General features: G+C 32.5%; 1 protein-coding gene and 1 non-coding gene across 6 annotated transcripts in view; one reads left to right on the top strand and one right to left on the bottom strand.

The window, feature by feature from the left end:
* The window catches only part of GSTCD (glutathione S-transferase C-terminal domain containing), a 116,729-nt gene that overhangs the window by 17,015 nt on the left and 83,546 nt on the right, over window positions 1-16,168 (bottom strand). For all 5 annotated transcript variants that reach the window (XM_039848809.1, XM_039848806.1, XM_039848807.1 and 2 more), the window contains 3 exons: window positions 10,518-10,633; window positions 10,314-10,358; window positions 7,903-8,031 (listed from right to left, as the gene is read on the bottom strand). In XM_039848809.1, the coding sequence (XP_039704743.1) occupies window positions 7,903-8,031; window positions 10,314-10,358; window positions 10,518-10,633 (290 nt within the window). The remainder of the gene's footprint in view (window positions 1-7,902; window positions 8,032-10,313; window positions 10,359-10,517; window positions 10,634-16,168) is intronic.
* Window positions 8,197-8,315, top strand: LOC120591258 (5S ribosomal RNA). The gene has a single exon (XR_005649871.1). It is a non-coding gene; the product is annotated as a 5S ribosomal RNA (ribosomal RNA).

Below are 16,168 nucleotides of genomic sequence, written 5' to 3'. Positions count from 1 at the left end.
TTCTTTTCATTTTTTGGTGTTCTGAAATTTCACAATATGTCTTGGTTTAGGTCATTTTTCAAGAGGGCTTTTTCAGTCAAGAGAAATACATCATATTGATACACTTTCTTATATCAGTTCTTTGATATTCTCCTCCCCACCATTTTATCTGTTTACTCTTTCTGGTCCTCTTATTATTGAAGTATTAGACTTTGTGGACTGAATCTCTAATTGGTTTTAAAAAGTTTCTTTCCAGTTTCTATCTCTGTCTTTTGTTCTATTTTTTAGGTGATGTTTTACATTTCATGTTTTAGGTTTTCTACTTTTTAATTTTGGTTAATATTTTTTTAATTTCCAAGAAGTTCTCTCTTGTTGTCTAATGATTCATTTCTTCTTTTCATTTTATACTTGTTTCATCAATGCATTATCTTTTCTGATCTCTCCCTGAATCATAGCCTTTGTCAGGTTTGTTGCTTTGGTTTCTAGCTTCTATTTTGGAAGTTTTCCATGTTCCATATTCCTTGGCTGTCAGTTCATATTACAGGGCAAATCACTAAAAGTTATTGGAAGTTCTAAATGAAAGCCTTGAAGACTGGAAGACTTCATTAGTGACTGGGTGATTAGGTGACCAGGTGGTTTTTGTTTGTTTCTTTTAATTACAACTAAAGTATCTGTAGTTTTTTTCTCTGAGAACAATTCTGATTCTGCAAAGGGTCTTTTAATCCCTTTTATTGAGATGATTCTAGCTTCTGGAATTAAGTGGCAAAAGGTAGGGTGGGTGGGGGAGATTACCATTATTTGGTATGCAGATTCTCACTTAGTTCTTATTTTCAGTGTGGCACATCACCCTTGCCTTCCTTTGTGCCTCATATCCCTATACTTGGAGTGTCTAGGTCAGTTTCTTCATCGAATAAACTTCCGGTCTCTTGCAGGAGTTGGGTAGAAATGGTTACTTGTCTACACAAGATGAGGAGGGAAATAAGGGTCTCTAAATAATATTTTTAAGTAAATATTTCAGCCCCTCTTTATCCTCTTCTTCTGAGGTTTCTGGTGTCCTAAATTCCTGAAATTTTCTGGGATTTTGTGAGAGTAAAATGACTTATTTCCTGATAACCCTCTTGCCTTTCTCTTTCTCCATGCATTTAAGTTTGATCTTCCTCTTTGCTACTCAATAATTTACCATTTTTCTTCAATCTGCTTTCTGACTTCATATATTGTGGTTCATGTTATAGAATGTTGAACATAATTTCATCAATAATGTATGATTTTTCTGGTTCTTGTTCTCATATTTGGGAGTCTGACCTTTCTTGGGTAAAAGGGATTGAAATATCTCTATCTGCCCTCTTCACCTGGGAAGTGTTTCATTTTGCCTTAATGATTTTTCTAAATTGTGTTTGCAGGATATATAATTTCTCAAGTTCCTTAACTTTTAAAAAAAGATTATATAAATTACTCATCGAAAATTACTGAATTACACTCTATAATTGCATAAGCTTCTTTTAATTGTACACTAACATATACATAACTAGAAATGAGCTTGTAATTAAGCACTCAGCACTGATAAATCATAAACGAATTAAAATTACTATGCATAAAATAGAAAAAATTAAATACAGGTAACTTGAAAATAAACTGTTCTGAGATTTTGATATATACTAACAAATAGAAAATATTCACCATACTGTTAAAAATCGATCTTTTCACTTGGTTGAGATGACTCTATTTTATTATTGGACTTATTCAACTAATTCAAATATTTTGGTGGGCAGATTATTTAGCACTGATAGTTTGTGTTTTTAAATGCAAAGTGTTTTATTCCATAGTCATGGCCCTTTCTGTAATAGGTATTGATACACATTGTAAATTAGGTCTTAAAAAAGCATAATCTTGTAAAGTTTCCCTAATAATGAGGATAATTTAGGCAAGAAGGCAATAATAAACCTATTTAGAAAATAGTCTTAAAAAGTTCTTTATCCCTCTACCCGCCTCCTCTCTAGCAACCATCAGTTTGTTCTGTGTGTCTGAATCTCTGTTTTGTTTTGTTTGTCATTTACTTTGTTTTGGATTCTACATATAAGTAAAATCATATGGTCTTTGTCTTTCTCTGTCTGACTTATTTCATTCAGCATACCCTCTAATTACAAATATGTTGTCAAAAATGGCAAAATTCCACTCTTTTTTATGGCTGAGTAGTATTCCATTGTATACACACAATATATATATGTATATATATAAAATCTTTATCCATTCATCAATTGACAGACACTTAGCTTGTTTCTATAGCTTGGCTATTGGAAATAATACTGCAATAAACATAGGGGTGCATATATCTTTTCAAATAAGTGTTTTCAATTTCTTTGAATAAATATCTAGAGTGGCATTGCTGGATTGTATGGTAGTTCTATTTTTAATTTTTTTGAGTAACCCGCATACTTAATGCAATTCCATAGTGGCTATACCAATTTACATTCCCATTGTCTGTGCATGCGGGGTCCCTTTTCTCCACATCCTTGCCAATATCTATTTTCGTGCCAGTATCATTATTTGTTGTCTTTTAGATAGTAGCCATCCTGACAAGTATGAGGTGATATCTCATTGTGGTTTTGATTTGCATTTGCTGATGATTAGTGATGTTGAGTATCTTTTCACATGCCTGTTGGCTATATATGTACATCTTCTTTGGAGAAATGTCTACGCAGGTCCTCTGCCCATTTTTGATCAAGTAATTTATTTTTTGATATTGAGTTGTATGAGCTCTTTATATATTTTAGATATTAACCTCTTATCCGATATATCTATTGCAAATATCTTCTCCCATTCAGTAGGTTGCTTTTTGTTTTGTTGATGGTTTCCTTCATTGCGTAAAAACTTTTTAGTCTGTCATAGTCCCACATGTTTTTCTTTTGTTTACCTTGCCTAAGAAGACAGATTCAAAAAATCTAAGACCAGTGTCAAAGAGTTTACTGCTTATGTTTTCTTCTAGGAGTTTTACAATTTCAGGTCTTACATGTAAGTTTTTAATCCATTTTGAGTTTATTTTTGTATATGGTAGAAGAAAGTGATCCAGTTTCATTCTTTTGCATGTAACTTTCCAGTTTTCCTAACATCATTTATAAGAGATGGTCTTTTCCTCATTTCATATTCTTGACTCTTTTGTCATGGATTAATTGACCATGAAAGCATACATTTATTTTTGGCCTCTCTATTCTGTTCCACTGATCTGTGTATCTATTTTCGTGCCAGTATCATACAGTCTTGATTACTATCATTTTGTAGTATATTTTGAAATCAGAAAGCATGACACCTCCAGCTTTGTTCTTCTTTCTCAAATTATCTTTGGCTATTTGGGGTCTTTTGTGGTTCCATATAAATCATAGGATTGTTTGTTCAAGTTCTATAAAAAAAATATCATTGGTGTTTTGATAGAAATTGCATTAAATCTGTAGATTGCCTTGGGTAGTATGGACATTTTTTTGATGTTAATTCTTCTTATCCATGAGCATGGTGTATCTTTCCATTTATTTGTGTTGTCTTCAATTTCTTTCATCAATAGACATAGTTTTCTGAGTATATTTTTCTTTCTTCACACCTTTGGTTAAATTTATTCCTGAGTATCTTATTCTTTTTGATGCAATTGTAAATGAGACTGTTTTCTTAATTTATTTTTCTGACAGTTTGTTATTAGTGTATAGAAATCCAACAAATTTCTGTTTATTAATTTCATATCCTGGAACTTTACTGAATTTGCCTATTCAAATAGTTTTTGGTAGAGTTTAGAGTTTTCTGTATATAGTATTATATCATCTGCATATAGTGACAGTTTTACTTCTTTTGCAATTTGGATGCGTTTTATATCTTTTTCTTGTCTGACGGCTGAGGTTAGGACTCTCAATACTATGCTGACTAAAAGCAGCAAGGGTGGGCCTCCTTGCCTTCTTCCTACTTATAGAAAAAAAAACTTTTGCCTTTTACCATTGAGTATGATGTTTGCTATGAGTGTGTCATATATGGTGTTTATTATGTTGAGGTATGTTCTATCTATATCTACTTTTTTGAGAGTAATAAATGGGTGTTGAATTTTGTCAAATGCTTTTTATGCATCTATGGAGATGGTCATTATAACTTTTTTATCTTTTGTTTTTTAAAGCAATATTTTATAAGTTGCCCTTAAAGAGGAACTGTCTTAGTTTGGGCTGTTACAAAATAATTACCATAGAATGAGTGGCTCAAACAGCAAACATTTATTTCTCATAGTTCTGGAGATTGTGAAGTCTAAGATTGAGATGCTGGCAGATCTGATGTCTGGTGACAACCCCCTTTCTGGTTTGCAGATGGCCATCTATATCATTACATGGTGAAGCAAGTTCTCTTTTCTCTTCTTATAAGGGCACTAATTCCATTAAAAAAAAAAAAAAAAAACTCCATCTTCATGGCCTAATTACCTCCCAACGGCCCCACTCCCTAATACCATCACATTACAGGTTAGGAATTCAACTCACAAATTCAATCCATAACACACACTCAATTGCATATATTAAAACTAAAAGAAAAAAACTTCTTGGATGTTTCTTACTTTTGGAAAGACTTTTATATTAATGGTCATTATAATCAAAATCAGAATAAGTCAATCAAAAGGTATTTTTATAATGATTTAATACTTGTTCTGAAAGAAATCATATGGATTATATTTATATATAATATACATGTTTATGTTCAGAATTCTTTTAGTAAGCCTTAGGACGCTATTAGCTTTTCTTGGCTAAATAAGCTATTTATCTATCTATAAAATTTAAAAATGTATTTATTTATTCTCCATTGCTTACATTATTATAAATAAAAATCATAACATGTTAAATTTGGGATATTTTGAGAATATTGAAAATAATAAGAAAAATATTATTACATAGTATATAGAGCTAGCCATCTTTAAAAAATACAGAGTAGCATAATTTCTTCCCATTCTGCTTTGATGCAGTTTTACATGATTGAGATTACACTGCACAGAGTAAGAAAAGGTCCAACTTACTGAATACTTCCCAAGTGCCAGGAAAACTGCTAATTGCTTCACACACATTGTATCAACATCCTATGAGCCTACGTATTTTATACCCATTTAATAGATAGAAAAACCGAGAATTAGTAGGTTTAAATAAGTTGCCTAAGGCTATATGAGCTAGTAAATGGCCAAACTGAGACTTTAGCACAAGGTTGCCCAATGTTAAAATCTGTATTCTCATCCATTATGTTTATATAATTTTTTTATTTACCATTATAACTAATTTTTCCTGTCATTGGCAAATCATTGTAAATATCGTGTAAATAAAAATTTTCAAAGCTCCCGTATAATTACTGGACTGAGCCGTCCAGTCAATGAGTAATAGTATTTCAAAAATTTTTGTAAGTTTTAAAAGTAAAAATGGAATATCATTGTTCAAGTTAAAATGTATTTGGTTACTAGAAACTTTGAATATTTTTATACGCTTATTAGGCATTTGTATCTCTAAATAAATATATTTCTCAAATAAGCACAACATAAATTGGAAACTACAAAGTGACTCTTTGGAACAAGCATAGTTATTACCTCACTGATTCTAGTTATATGAGGCAGGTACAGTAGGTAGGAGTGTTAGAGGACCTTATAAAAAGGTCTGAAAATATTTAGATTTGTTCTCTTTCATTATTTCAAATCCAACTAGTTCAACAAAATTAGTAAATCTATTCATTTTTGCCTGATACAGGCTGACTTAATGGAGATATGACTAGTAATTAGTATTTTATTTCTTACATATGTTATTTATGTAAAATTCCTAAAGATAGTTGGTTCTAAGACTTTAAAATTATCTCCTTAAAATCTTGTTTATATCATTAATTTTTATATCTAAAAAAACAGTAAAAGAAAAATATTTTCTAAATAAAGATAAATGCCAACTAAACCCTTAATTAAAATATCACAAAATCATGAATTAATGCAGTTTTAATGCATTTCCAATACTTGGTTATTCTGATTTCCTCTCTAGCTACACTATTTTCACTGGAATCTATTTCATACAAGAATTAGAACCGTTGATGCATTTAGTTTCATTTATCTAGTGACAATATCTAAGTTATCTGCCTAGGCAAATTATTTTCTTGATCGTAAATCTAATTTTGGTTTCATCCTCCAAGTCACTTTAATTCATTTCCTATATATCTTCTTAAAGGTAATTATGAAAGCAAAAAACAAAACATTATGGATATATTGTTATAAAATGTGGAGAAAATATCACTTCTAGAAAGACATATATGTTTTTACTTAGTTTTAGTGAATTATGACCTTGGAAGTTATAAGAATATGCCACAATGATTTAGCACCTAGAAGCCACAGAAGGGTAGAGAGATGTATGGCTGATAGGCTGGGAATTTTGTGATTTGAGAGGTGCGTAAATGGGTGGCAATATCTTGCTACTTTAAACATTCTGCCTAGCTTCTCCCATGAAACAAGCCATTAATGCGCACTGTGTTAATGGCTTGTTTCATGGGAGAAGCTTTCACATTTACCTAACGTTTACGTAAAATTTAAGCTGCACATAAATATATATTTAATTCGATTTACTGGATCAGATGTCTACATTTTCATGAATTTCCTTATTAACAGTTTTCTTAAAGTTTATCTCTCTTTGTATAGGCTTGGCTTGAGAGAACCATCTATATCATGTCTACAAAGGAAATAAAATGCATACTTTTTAGGCTATAAAAATAACAACAAACCTCACAAATTTTCAGTAGTTGTTATTTAAGAGATGAACTTCATTGGAAAAAATCGGAGGTACTAAAAAAGATATGAGCTTCTGAAATTGGACAAGAGTTCCATCTAGACAAGTCCATTGTGTATATTATGCCAACATACACAGTTGGAAATGCAAATTAGCACAACCTTCCTGGAAAGTGATTTTCCCAATGAATCAAAAGTCTTAAATGTCTTAAACGATGCATAAGATACCTGCTATAGTATTATTTACGTTATAACAAGAAAAAAAAGAAACATGATTAATTAGTAGAAAAAAGATTTGTGACAATGTTCAGTTAAACATGATCTATGTAGTACAAACTCAATGATGTTACCATATGTGTAAAGATGCATTTGTATGTGTGTATAAGTATCTAAAGAGCAAAAGTTTTTGACTAACTCTCAGTAATAGAAATACTGGTGATTCTTCTTCATATTATTATGTATTTTTCTCTACTGAACATATAGTCCTATAAATATCAGAAAAAATATTTAAAAATACAAGGGGCAGGAGCAACACTAACATCTTAATGAAACTCAAATGCCACTATAGCTTACATTTTTGGGTTTAAATGAGCTGACAGAACCACATATCTTAGGTCTTTTTAGTAATATCAAATAATACAATTTGATCTTAAGGTTTTAGAAAGATGCCTAATATACTTTTTGTCTCTTAGAAGGTAAAAATACACGTAGATATCAAATCATAGCTAAAGTAAATATTATCTAAAGGCAACTCTAGTATTTAGGTTACTAACAAGCTATGTTTTTTCAATTATCTTCTTTGTTTTTCTTTTCTTTCATTATCTCCTAAAAATGTAGTATAAATTAAGGGAAGCCATCTTCATTAGAATTCATTCACTTAATTAATAAATACTTTTCAAGCACTTGCTATGTCTTTAAGGCACTGGGGATTCTGCAGTGAAAAGAATAAAGTTCTCGTTTGGTTGAGGAACAAATTTTATTTCTATCATGTCATGACAAAGTGCTAAGAATGACGCAATATTCATTAGTATGTTATACTGTATCAATAATAGAAAATGAAAGTTACAAATTTCTTTAACAAAGAATATAAAAGAATCACCTTTATTTATTCTAAGGCATGTATTTTTTCTTATTTGTTTAATTAAGGAAATTAAAATTACTTGATTACTTACCCCAATATTAAACATCCCTGTAAAATATTCCATATTTGCTTGAATGAACCAAATGTTGCTTAGGCCTAGTTCATCACTTCTCTTCTTAGCACGAATTAATGATAATTCCTTGTTTTCTATTAATGTAACCTAGATTTCACCCAGGAAACAAAATATACTCAGTAACAATTCAGACCTTAGGACAAAGTATTATTGCTCTTACATAGCTTTAATAATGTAGAACATATTATATTGATCCCTACCCTGTGCCAGGAAGTATGCCAGATAATGATACAAAAATGAACAAGGTCCTTAGCCTACGGCCATGCTACCCTGAATGTGCCTGATCTCATCCGATCTCAGAAGCTAAGCAGGGTTGGGCCTGGTTAGTACTTGGATGGGAGACCACCTTGGAATACCAGGTGCTGTAGGCATTAGAAAAATAAATAAATAAACAAGGTCCTTAAACCCTTGAAGCTTACAGTTGTAGTGATATAAGCGAAACAAGCAATTATAATACAGTGATAAGTGCTTAATGAAAGACATATAATGTGTTATCAGAGCACTCAAACTTGATGACCAAGGAAGGTTTCAGTCATTTAATATGGAAAAGGAGCATATTAACTGAGGCCTGATCAATGAATAGAAATTAGCTGGGGGGATGAAGGAATGTTTCAGGCAGAAAGAAAAGCATGTATGAAGGCCTGAGGTGAGGAAAATGGTGTGAAGAACTGAGAAAATTGGCATAGCCAGGTCACAGTGTGTGATGGTGATGGAGGGGATGGGGGTGGACACTGTGTGGAGGGTGGAAATAAGGCTGGGAGAGGTAACAAGAGCCAGATCATGGGTGAGAAAAGCAGTTTCAGTTGCTGCAACGTATAGTGCAGTTTGGTGGCGGCGAGGAGGAAGGCAGTGCAACCAGTTAGAAGTCTCTCACAGTAATCCGGACCAAGGAAGGTAGCAGAGGATCATTGGTTTGGATGGAGAGAAGGAAGCAGAATTAGGTCTTTATGAAAAAATCCTGGATCTCTCTGTATAAAAAAACCTGTCAGAGTACACTTGGCGTCCAAGGCTTTCCAGCTTTTATTCTAGCCAAGACTTCCCTTTTCCAGCTTTAACATCTCTGTTTCCAGTAAAACTGGAAAGGATGGGAAAAAAAAGGCACCATATATCTGACCCTGTTTCTCCAGGATTCTCCTCTATGAGTTTTCCTCCTCTTACTCCAACCATGAAATCATTGCTTTCCTTAAAAATAAGACAGATACCTGCCTGTTTCTCCCAAGAGTCCTGATTTATTTTGCTCTTTATTTTCTAAGCAAAAGAAAAAAAGAAAAATATGGTCCTACTAATGGCCATCATTTTGTTACATGTCATTCTCACTAGTCCAAGAGTTCTTCCACATTTTTTCTTCTGGGAGCGGAGTAATCACTGTAATTATTTTACACTATCCAGAGAGCTCACATGCAAAAAATCTGACCCAATTCAACTGTATTTTTTGAAAAAGTGACATCAAATTCTAGAATTTCATGTTAAAAAATGGTCACTGTGAGGAAATTATTTAATATAGCAGAAGACTAAAAATAGTACAAACTTCTATTAAATAGTGACAACTGCATAAATTATGGTACATTTCCTTAAAAACATATTATGTAGTCACATTTTAGTGATATTTTAATGAAAATATTTAAAAACTATTTGCAATAGGGAAAAACATTTATAATACAAAATTGAGTAAAAACAGGTGATGAAAATTGCATTTGCATTTTTAGAATTTGCAACAACAAGCATCCTCATGGACGGTAACTTAATAAGAACATGGAGAGAAAATTGTTTGATGGATCAGTATGGTAGATTGGGGTTTATTCTTTTCCTTTAAAATTTTTTTTATTTTTTGTTACAATTTTTATCCATTTTTCCTTTAAATTCTTTTCCTTTAAAATATTTTTTATTTGTTGTTACAATTTTTATCCATTTTTACAATGGATAAAAATCAAGATACCAAAATAATATGCTCAACAAGTTTCAAAAGTTAGTATTTCCAGTATAAAATTATGTTGACTAGTAAACTAGTTTTATCATTATTTTATTTCACAATGAGATCCTTTATTTTTAAAATTATTTTGAAATATAACCCTTGTACAAAAATTGAAAACTATTGTGATCCTATAACACATCTTTTCCCTTAAGATGCTGAATCTTAGTTTGGATAGGAAGGAAGGAAGGAAGGAAGGAAGGAAGGAAGGAAGGGAGGAAGGGAGGGAGGAGGGAGGGAGGAGGGGAGGGAGGAGAGGAAGGGAGGGGAGGGAGGGCCTGTGCCACATATTTGACCTGAGTGAATGATTACAAACTTAAAGAGCAGGGAAAAGCCAGACCCAGATAACTGAATTATGCAATTTTCTGATGCTTTCTTTTACCTATTATTCAGACTTTACCTGGCATGCAGGCAGCATGTGAGCAAGCACAATCCCAACATGGCCCTAAAAGGAGAAGAAAAAGAAACTTTAACATTGGTCCCTAAGGCTTTTGCTCATTCTGAGATAACAATCTTGCCAAATAAAAGCATGACCTTGAATGTAATATAGTAAAGTCACATAGTCTGGGAAAGGCTAAATAGAATACAAGGAGAGATGTAATACCCCACCACTGCAGAAATCCACAATTCTGTCACCAGGTTTGGCCTGATTTGTCACCACATACACAAGGTTGTTTAACTGTTGCTGCTTCCTCAAAGCTCGATCATACGGCATTTTACCTGAGAATGATAAGAGATGAAGAAAATGAAACGTGTATTGTGTGGGACTGAGAAGGCACTCCTAGAATAGACTACCAGCATTAATTAGAAATTCCATATAATTCACCATGAGAAGACTAGAAAACTAGAACCCAGAGATAAACTCTGTTATTGCTCATTTCTACTTTTAACCTTATCCAACTTTTCTTTCAACAGTCATTGACAGAAAATCTATGAACCAAGTCTTCTAAAGAGATAGGACAGTAAGTGAAACATTAAGTTCAGAGTCATAAACAAAGTAATTGTTCAATAATTGTTTATCAGATGAATAAAAACAATAATAGTCTCTTCCTTCTATTCCTCTCAGACACCTATTATAAAAATTACCTAATTTCAGCAGATTAATTAAATCTCTTTGAGGAAAGAGATCTATAATAAATAAAAACATTTTTATTATTTAACTGGCATGACTTTTGAGCTCTTAATTCTCCTGCTTAGGGCACTTGGAACACAGATGTCACATTGTCTGAAATATATCAGTGGCTATTATATTTAGAGAGAAATTGAATTTTCCCATTTCTGCTTTGAAGCTTCCTTTCCTCATGAGTCAGACACAGAAATTTAATGCAATTAGAGATTAAAGATAGGGTATTTCCAAGTATGAAATGCCTTGGACCTAGAAGCATGAAAACGTATGAACTTTCCTTTCAAAAGCCACTAGTCAAGTTCATGAACATATCATGTGAAGAATGAATGAAATTATTTGTTTTTACATATTTCAACTGCACTTTTTATAATGTAAGATTAAGAAAATGTAAAAAAACAGATTTCCATGATACAGATAAAACACCCAAATAATCTTTTTGGTTTGAACCAGCATTTTTTATAGATATCAAGAGTTCTCTATTCATTTTCACAGGAAAACAGCATGGCTTTTTTTTTTTCTTTTCTTCTCTTTTTTGTTTTCTTTTTTTCTTATGTTACTAAAATAAAAACATTGGGAAGCTTTTATTTTAGGAAAAAATGAAAAATGTGGATAAAAACAGATCTATATGAGAAAAAAGATTCATAATCTCATAATTCAGAGGTAATATCTTTGTATATATATTCTTCTAGCCTTATTCATAAATCCATAATTTTCTAGACAGCATATAAAATATAATAAATCTTTCCATATTGATGTATACCATATTTATTTAACTAATTTCCTATTGTGATGATGTGGTTATCATCATACAGCTGAACTGTTGTGCATATTCTTAATTATTTAGCATGATCTAATGTGAATTTCAAACATGAAGAGTATTTAAATCAATAGTCTGCTGACTCCATTGTGAAGACAATTTTATGCAGCTCTAGAATAAATTATTTTCACTTCTTTCTAATAATATAATTGTAAAAAATTTAAAGAATTAAGTAAAAAACCTCTGTCATCCTACCCTTCGTGGATAACCACTCATAAGAGATTTTATTATAATAATTTTCAAATACATAGAAATATTGAAAGATTCTTAAATGAATGCCTTTATACACTCCACCTAGATTCTACCATTAACAACTTACTATACTTGGTTTATCACACTTGTATCCATCTATTCATCCCTTTATGCATCCATTCATAAATCGACCTTATTTTTTATGGCAATGAAGTTTTGATTTGGAGAATGAAGAATAAGAACTAGGAAGGGGAGGAAGAAAAGGTAGGGGGGTCAAGGGCAAAAAAGCAAAATACTATGAGCCCCTTGGGAGAGCTAGAGTCACAAATGCTGCTATTAAATGGAGCCACCAAGAGGCAAGGAATGAACACAAGCATTTTAGTCTTTGTTCTGTTTGTAGATTTCCTAACAATTCTTAGCCAAAGATTTTTCATAAAATAAAGCCAAAAGGAATTAAAGAGATAAGAAAAGAAAATGCATTTAATGGAAATTCTAATAGCAAGATCTCTACCATATTTCTCTTATACATATAGGATTATCTTTAGACTTTCTTAGGTCTGTTTCAAGAGTAAATGCCAATGAAGATGTTTTTCTTGCTAAGACTACATATTTGCATAGAAAGAATTCATACTGAAATGAAGGTTGAAGGCAGAGAGTACTGTTTAGGGTTGTGTTTAAATAGAGACTATTAAGCTGTACATACTATTCACAGATTGAGCTAAAAATGATGCCCAGATGCTTTATGGAAAAACTGCCTCTAATAACACATTCTTCCTCCCCATTCCAGTTTTATAAATATTATGAAGCTCCTAGAAACATGAACAAGATTTCAAGTACATTGAACAAGGTAAGAAACTGGTATTTTGAGATACAATATTAATTTAAAAATCAAATTCTACTTTTGATTTATGTCCAATATTTTGTGCCTTAGATATCATTTACAAGCATAAAATTATAACTTACTTTTAGGTTGACTAAAAATAATGATTCTTTAGGTGTCATCATGGAAATAAAACCCAAGAATTAAATGTTTTAATACAAGTAACCACTTTTGTTCTGTGATATAATTCTCCCACATTGAAGACTTCTTGTCTAATTCAAGTTAAGAGGAACCCGATGGTTTAGACAGCCTCAATGGTGTTTGCATTGACCAAAAAGAAAGTACAAGAATAAAGGAGACAATTTTTAAGCTAAGGAAGAGCTATATTGGAACACCAGCATTTTTGATCAGTACAAAACATCAAAAAAGGCAAAACAAAACAGACAAATAAAACCGTGGATGGAAAATGAACACATGTGCAAGCCAGAACACCTGCTCAGTCTAGTAAACTATGCTTAAGATCAGGCAGCTTTTAAATTTTTGTTTCTTAGTCTGAAGTACCAAAGTACCAGGAATGTTATAACATATTGGGAAAAGGAAAGGGTTTGGTTCTTGGACACGCTCACATTAGACCTCTTTACTAAAGGCTCCCTTCCGCCTTAAGAAAAAACTTATGACTTCTTGGGGGGGAAAAAACCAAACCACACACATGTACTCACACACACACACACACACACACAACCAAACCTCTTATACTCTGGGACCTGTTAGTTTGCCATCCTCATATATATATGTATATGTACATATATATGTATGTATACATGTTTATATATGTGTGAGTATATATATATGTAAATATCCCTTATGTTTCAGCTTTTTTGAACATCAGACAGAGAAAGGCAAATACCACATGATCTCACTTATATGTGGAATCTAAGTGAACAGATTGGTGGTTGCCAGAGATGAGGGGTAGGCAAAATGAATGAAGGGAGTCAAAAGGTCAAAAGGTATAAACTTCCAGTTATAAAATAAGTAAATTATGGGGATGTAATAATACTGTATTGTATATAAGTAGATCTTAAAAGTTCTCATAACAATTTAAAAAATTCTGTAACTATGTACGGTGACAGATGTTAACAAGACTTATTGTGGTGATCATTTTATAATATATACAAATATCGAATCAGGTATACCTTAAACTAATGTATGCTAATTATATCTCAATAAAAAATTGGAAACTATAAAATGATACCTAGGCACAATCAATTATAATATACCAAAAAAAATTAGCTAAAATTGCTTCTGTCTCCCTGAAATAGAGATTATTTTTCCTGGAACCACATAAACTTGGGTCCAATTAAATGGAAAGAATATTAGGAAACTGATAGGCACATAACAGGTGTTCAATAAAAGTTTAATGAATGAAATTTCTCTGCAGTTATGACTTAAAACTGCATTCCAAGGCAGTATGCTAATTTTTGCAGATACCAAGTATGAAACAAGTTAGACATCAATGCTATGCCTGTATTTGTTGAAATAGTAAAAGAAGTCAACTATGAAAAAGTGTTTTAGGAGGGAATGGAAAAGTTTCTGGAAATTTTCGTGAGGAAATAAGAAAGCAGCCATTTAAAATCTATATCAAAAGCTAGAAAGGCAGGAACAAAATTCCTCAAGAAATTCCTGAGAAGATGAAACTAAGTGGCAACATAAAGTTTATACTTTTGGTTAAGGCAAAGTTTTAAACTTTGGAGATGAGTTGCTGGAAATACTAAACATTTACAATAGTTCTTTTGATTTACTTTTTGTAAAGCCAGTTGCAGGCTAGCATCACTAATCCTCTTAACCATGCTGACCTCATAGTGACAATATTCTTGCAACAGTGAATTTTAATAATCTGATGCCCTTTCCATATTTCCCCCACCGCCAGCCCATTCACACATCCTACAGTGCAGTCTATGAAATCCACAATGGTGTACCAAACAGTGTGATGGTATTTTCGCCTAGACAGTTTTGTTATATATACTATTGGAGCACTTAGTAATTGTTAACTAGAAATTCAAAATGTTAAACAAGGCGGATTTATTCCCCTGTAAACTGAGGAATAATGACTTCGCAAATATCTTTCTCAATCAATTATTCAACCAAGAAATCAACCAACCAACTTGAGCTACACAGAACTGTTGTAGACAGTGTTAGAGACACAAAGACATCTAACACTTGGTTTCTGTCCTTAATGAAAGTATATATCTTGTTTAATTGGTATAAAATATTACATTTGAGCTTAGAAAACATATCTTATTAACCAGACTGTATTTATAACAAAAATTTAACAACCATAACTTACAAAAATCCATATATCTTTTAGAAGCTTTATATCAAAGCTTCTAAAATGATTGATAATACTTTCTGTTTATATCATGCTTTGTAATTTATTCAGCAGTTGCATATTTGACATATCATCTAATCTCAGAACTCTGTCAGATTGTGAGAGTGGATGACACCTTCCTTATTTTACAAATGAGGACACTGAACACTACAGAGGTTGCTCAAACTTAGCACTTGCTCAAAGACACACACAGCTGGTAAGTGGCGAAGCTGGACTCTAATCAAGGATTTCTAACTTTAGGTTCAGTCTTCTTTCCTATATGATCTGCTATTCCCCGCCCTCCTTTCCGCTTAAATTTCTCCCCTCCCCCAGACACTTCCACCCCTGACCCATGGATATTGCCGTTTCCCCTTAAGAACTGGATCTCTGAAGGCGGGGCATCTCCTCCCACACGCTCTCGGGGCTTGCACCCAGGGCCTGGCCCACCCAAGGTATGGTCCGTGGCTCCACCTGGGGTGTGAACCCAGGATCTTCTGCGTATAAGGCAGGCATGCTAACCACTACACTGTGGAGCCACCCCAATCTGTTATTTCTTAAACAGATGAGTAATTAATTGCGATTTCAGAATTTTAGTGCTAATGCCTTTTTTATTTGTGAGAATTCAAGGTAGTAAGATGCTTTATAGCAAGGAAGTGGGGATTGTCCTAATAACTACATCTTGGGGGAAAAAAAGTAATTCTTCAGAATCAGTCATAAAATGCATTTTTATTTCAGTTTTTCCTCTAAATAAAATTTCTAAGAGCAAGCTTACCTGTAAAAAGGATCAATTTAAGTTTTGAACTTCAACATTTTGGAATATGTCACGAAGGCATTATTTGGAGGTCTCATAGATTATTCTGTTTAATGGATTGACCTTTGAGTGTCACCCTTTCCAAAAAGAGACAATTTCTCCACCTTGGGACTATAAGCAACAT

This window comes from Pteropus medius, unplaced genomic scaffold (assembly GCF_902729225.1).
Source record: "Pteropus medius unplaced genomic scaffold, Ma_sr-lr_union100, whole genome shotgun sequence".
NCBI lineage: Eukaryota > Metazoa > Chordata > Mammalia > Chiroptera > Pteropodidae > Pteropus > Pteropus medius.
Note: the sequence above shows the minus strand (reverse complement) of the source record. Positions and strands in the feature narration are given on the sequence as shown.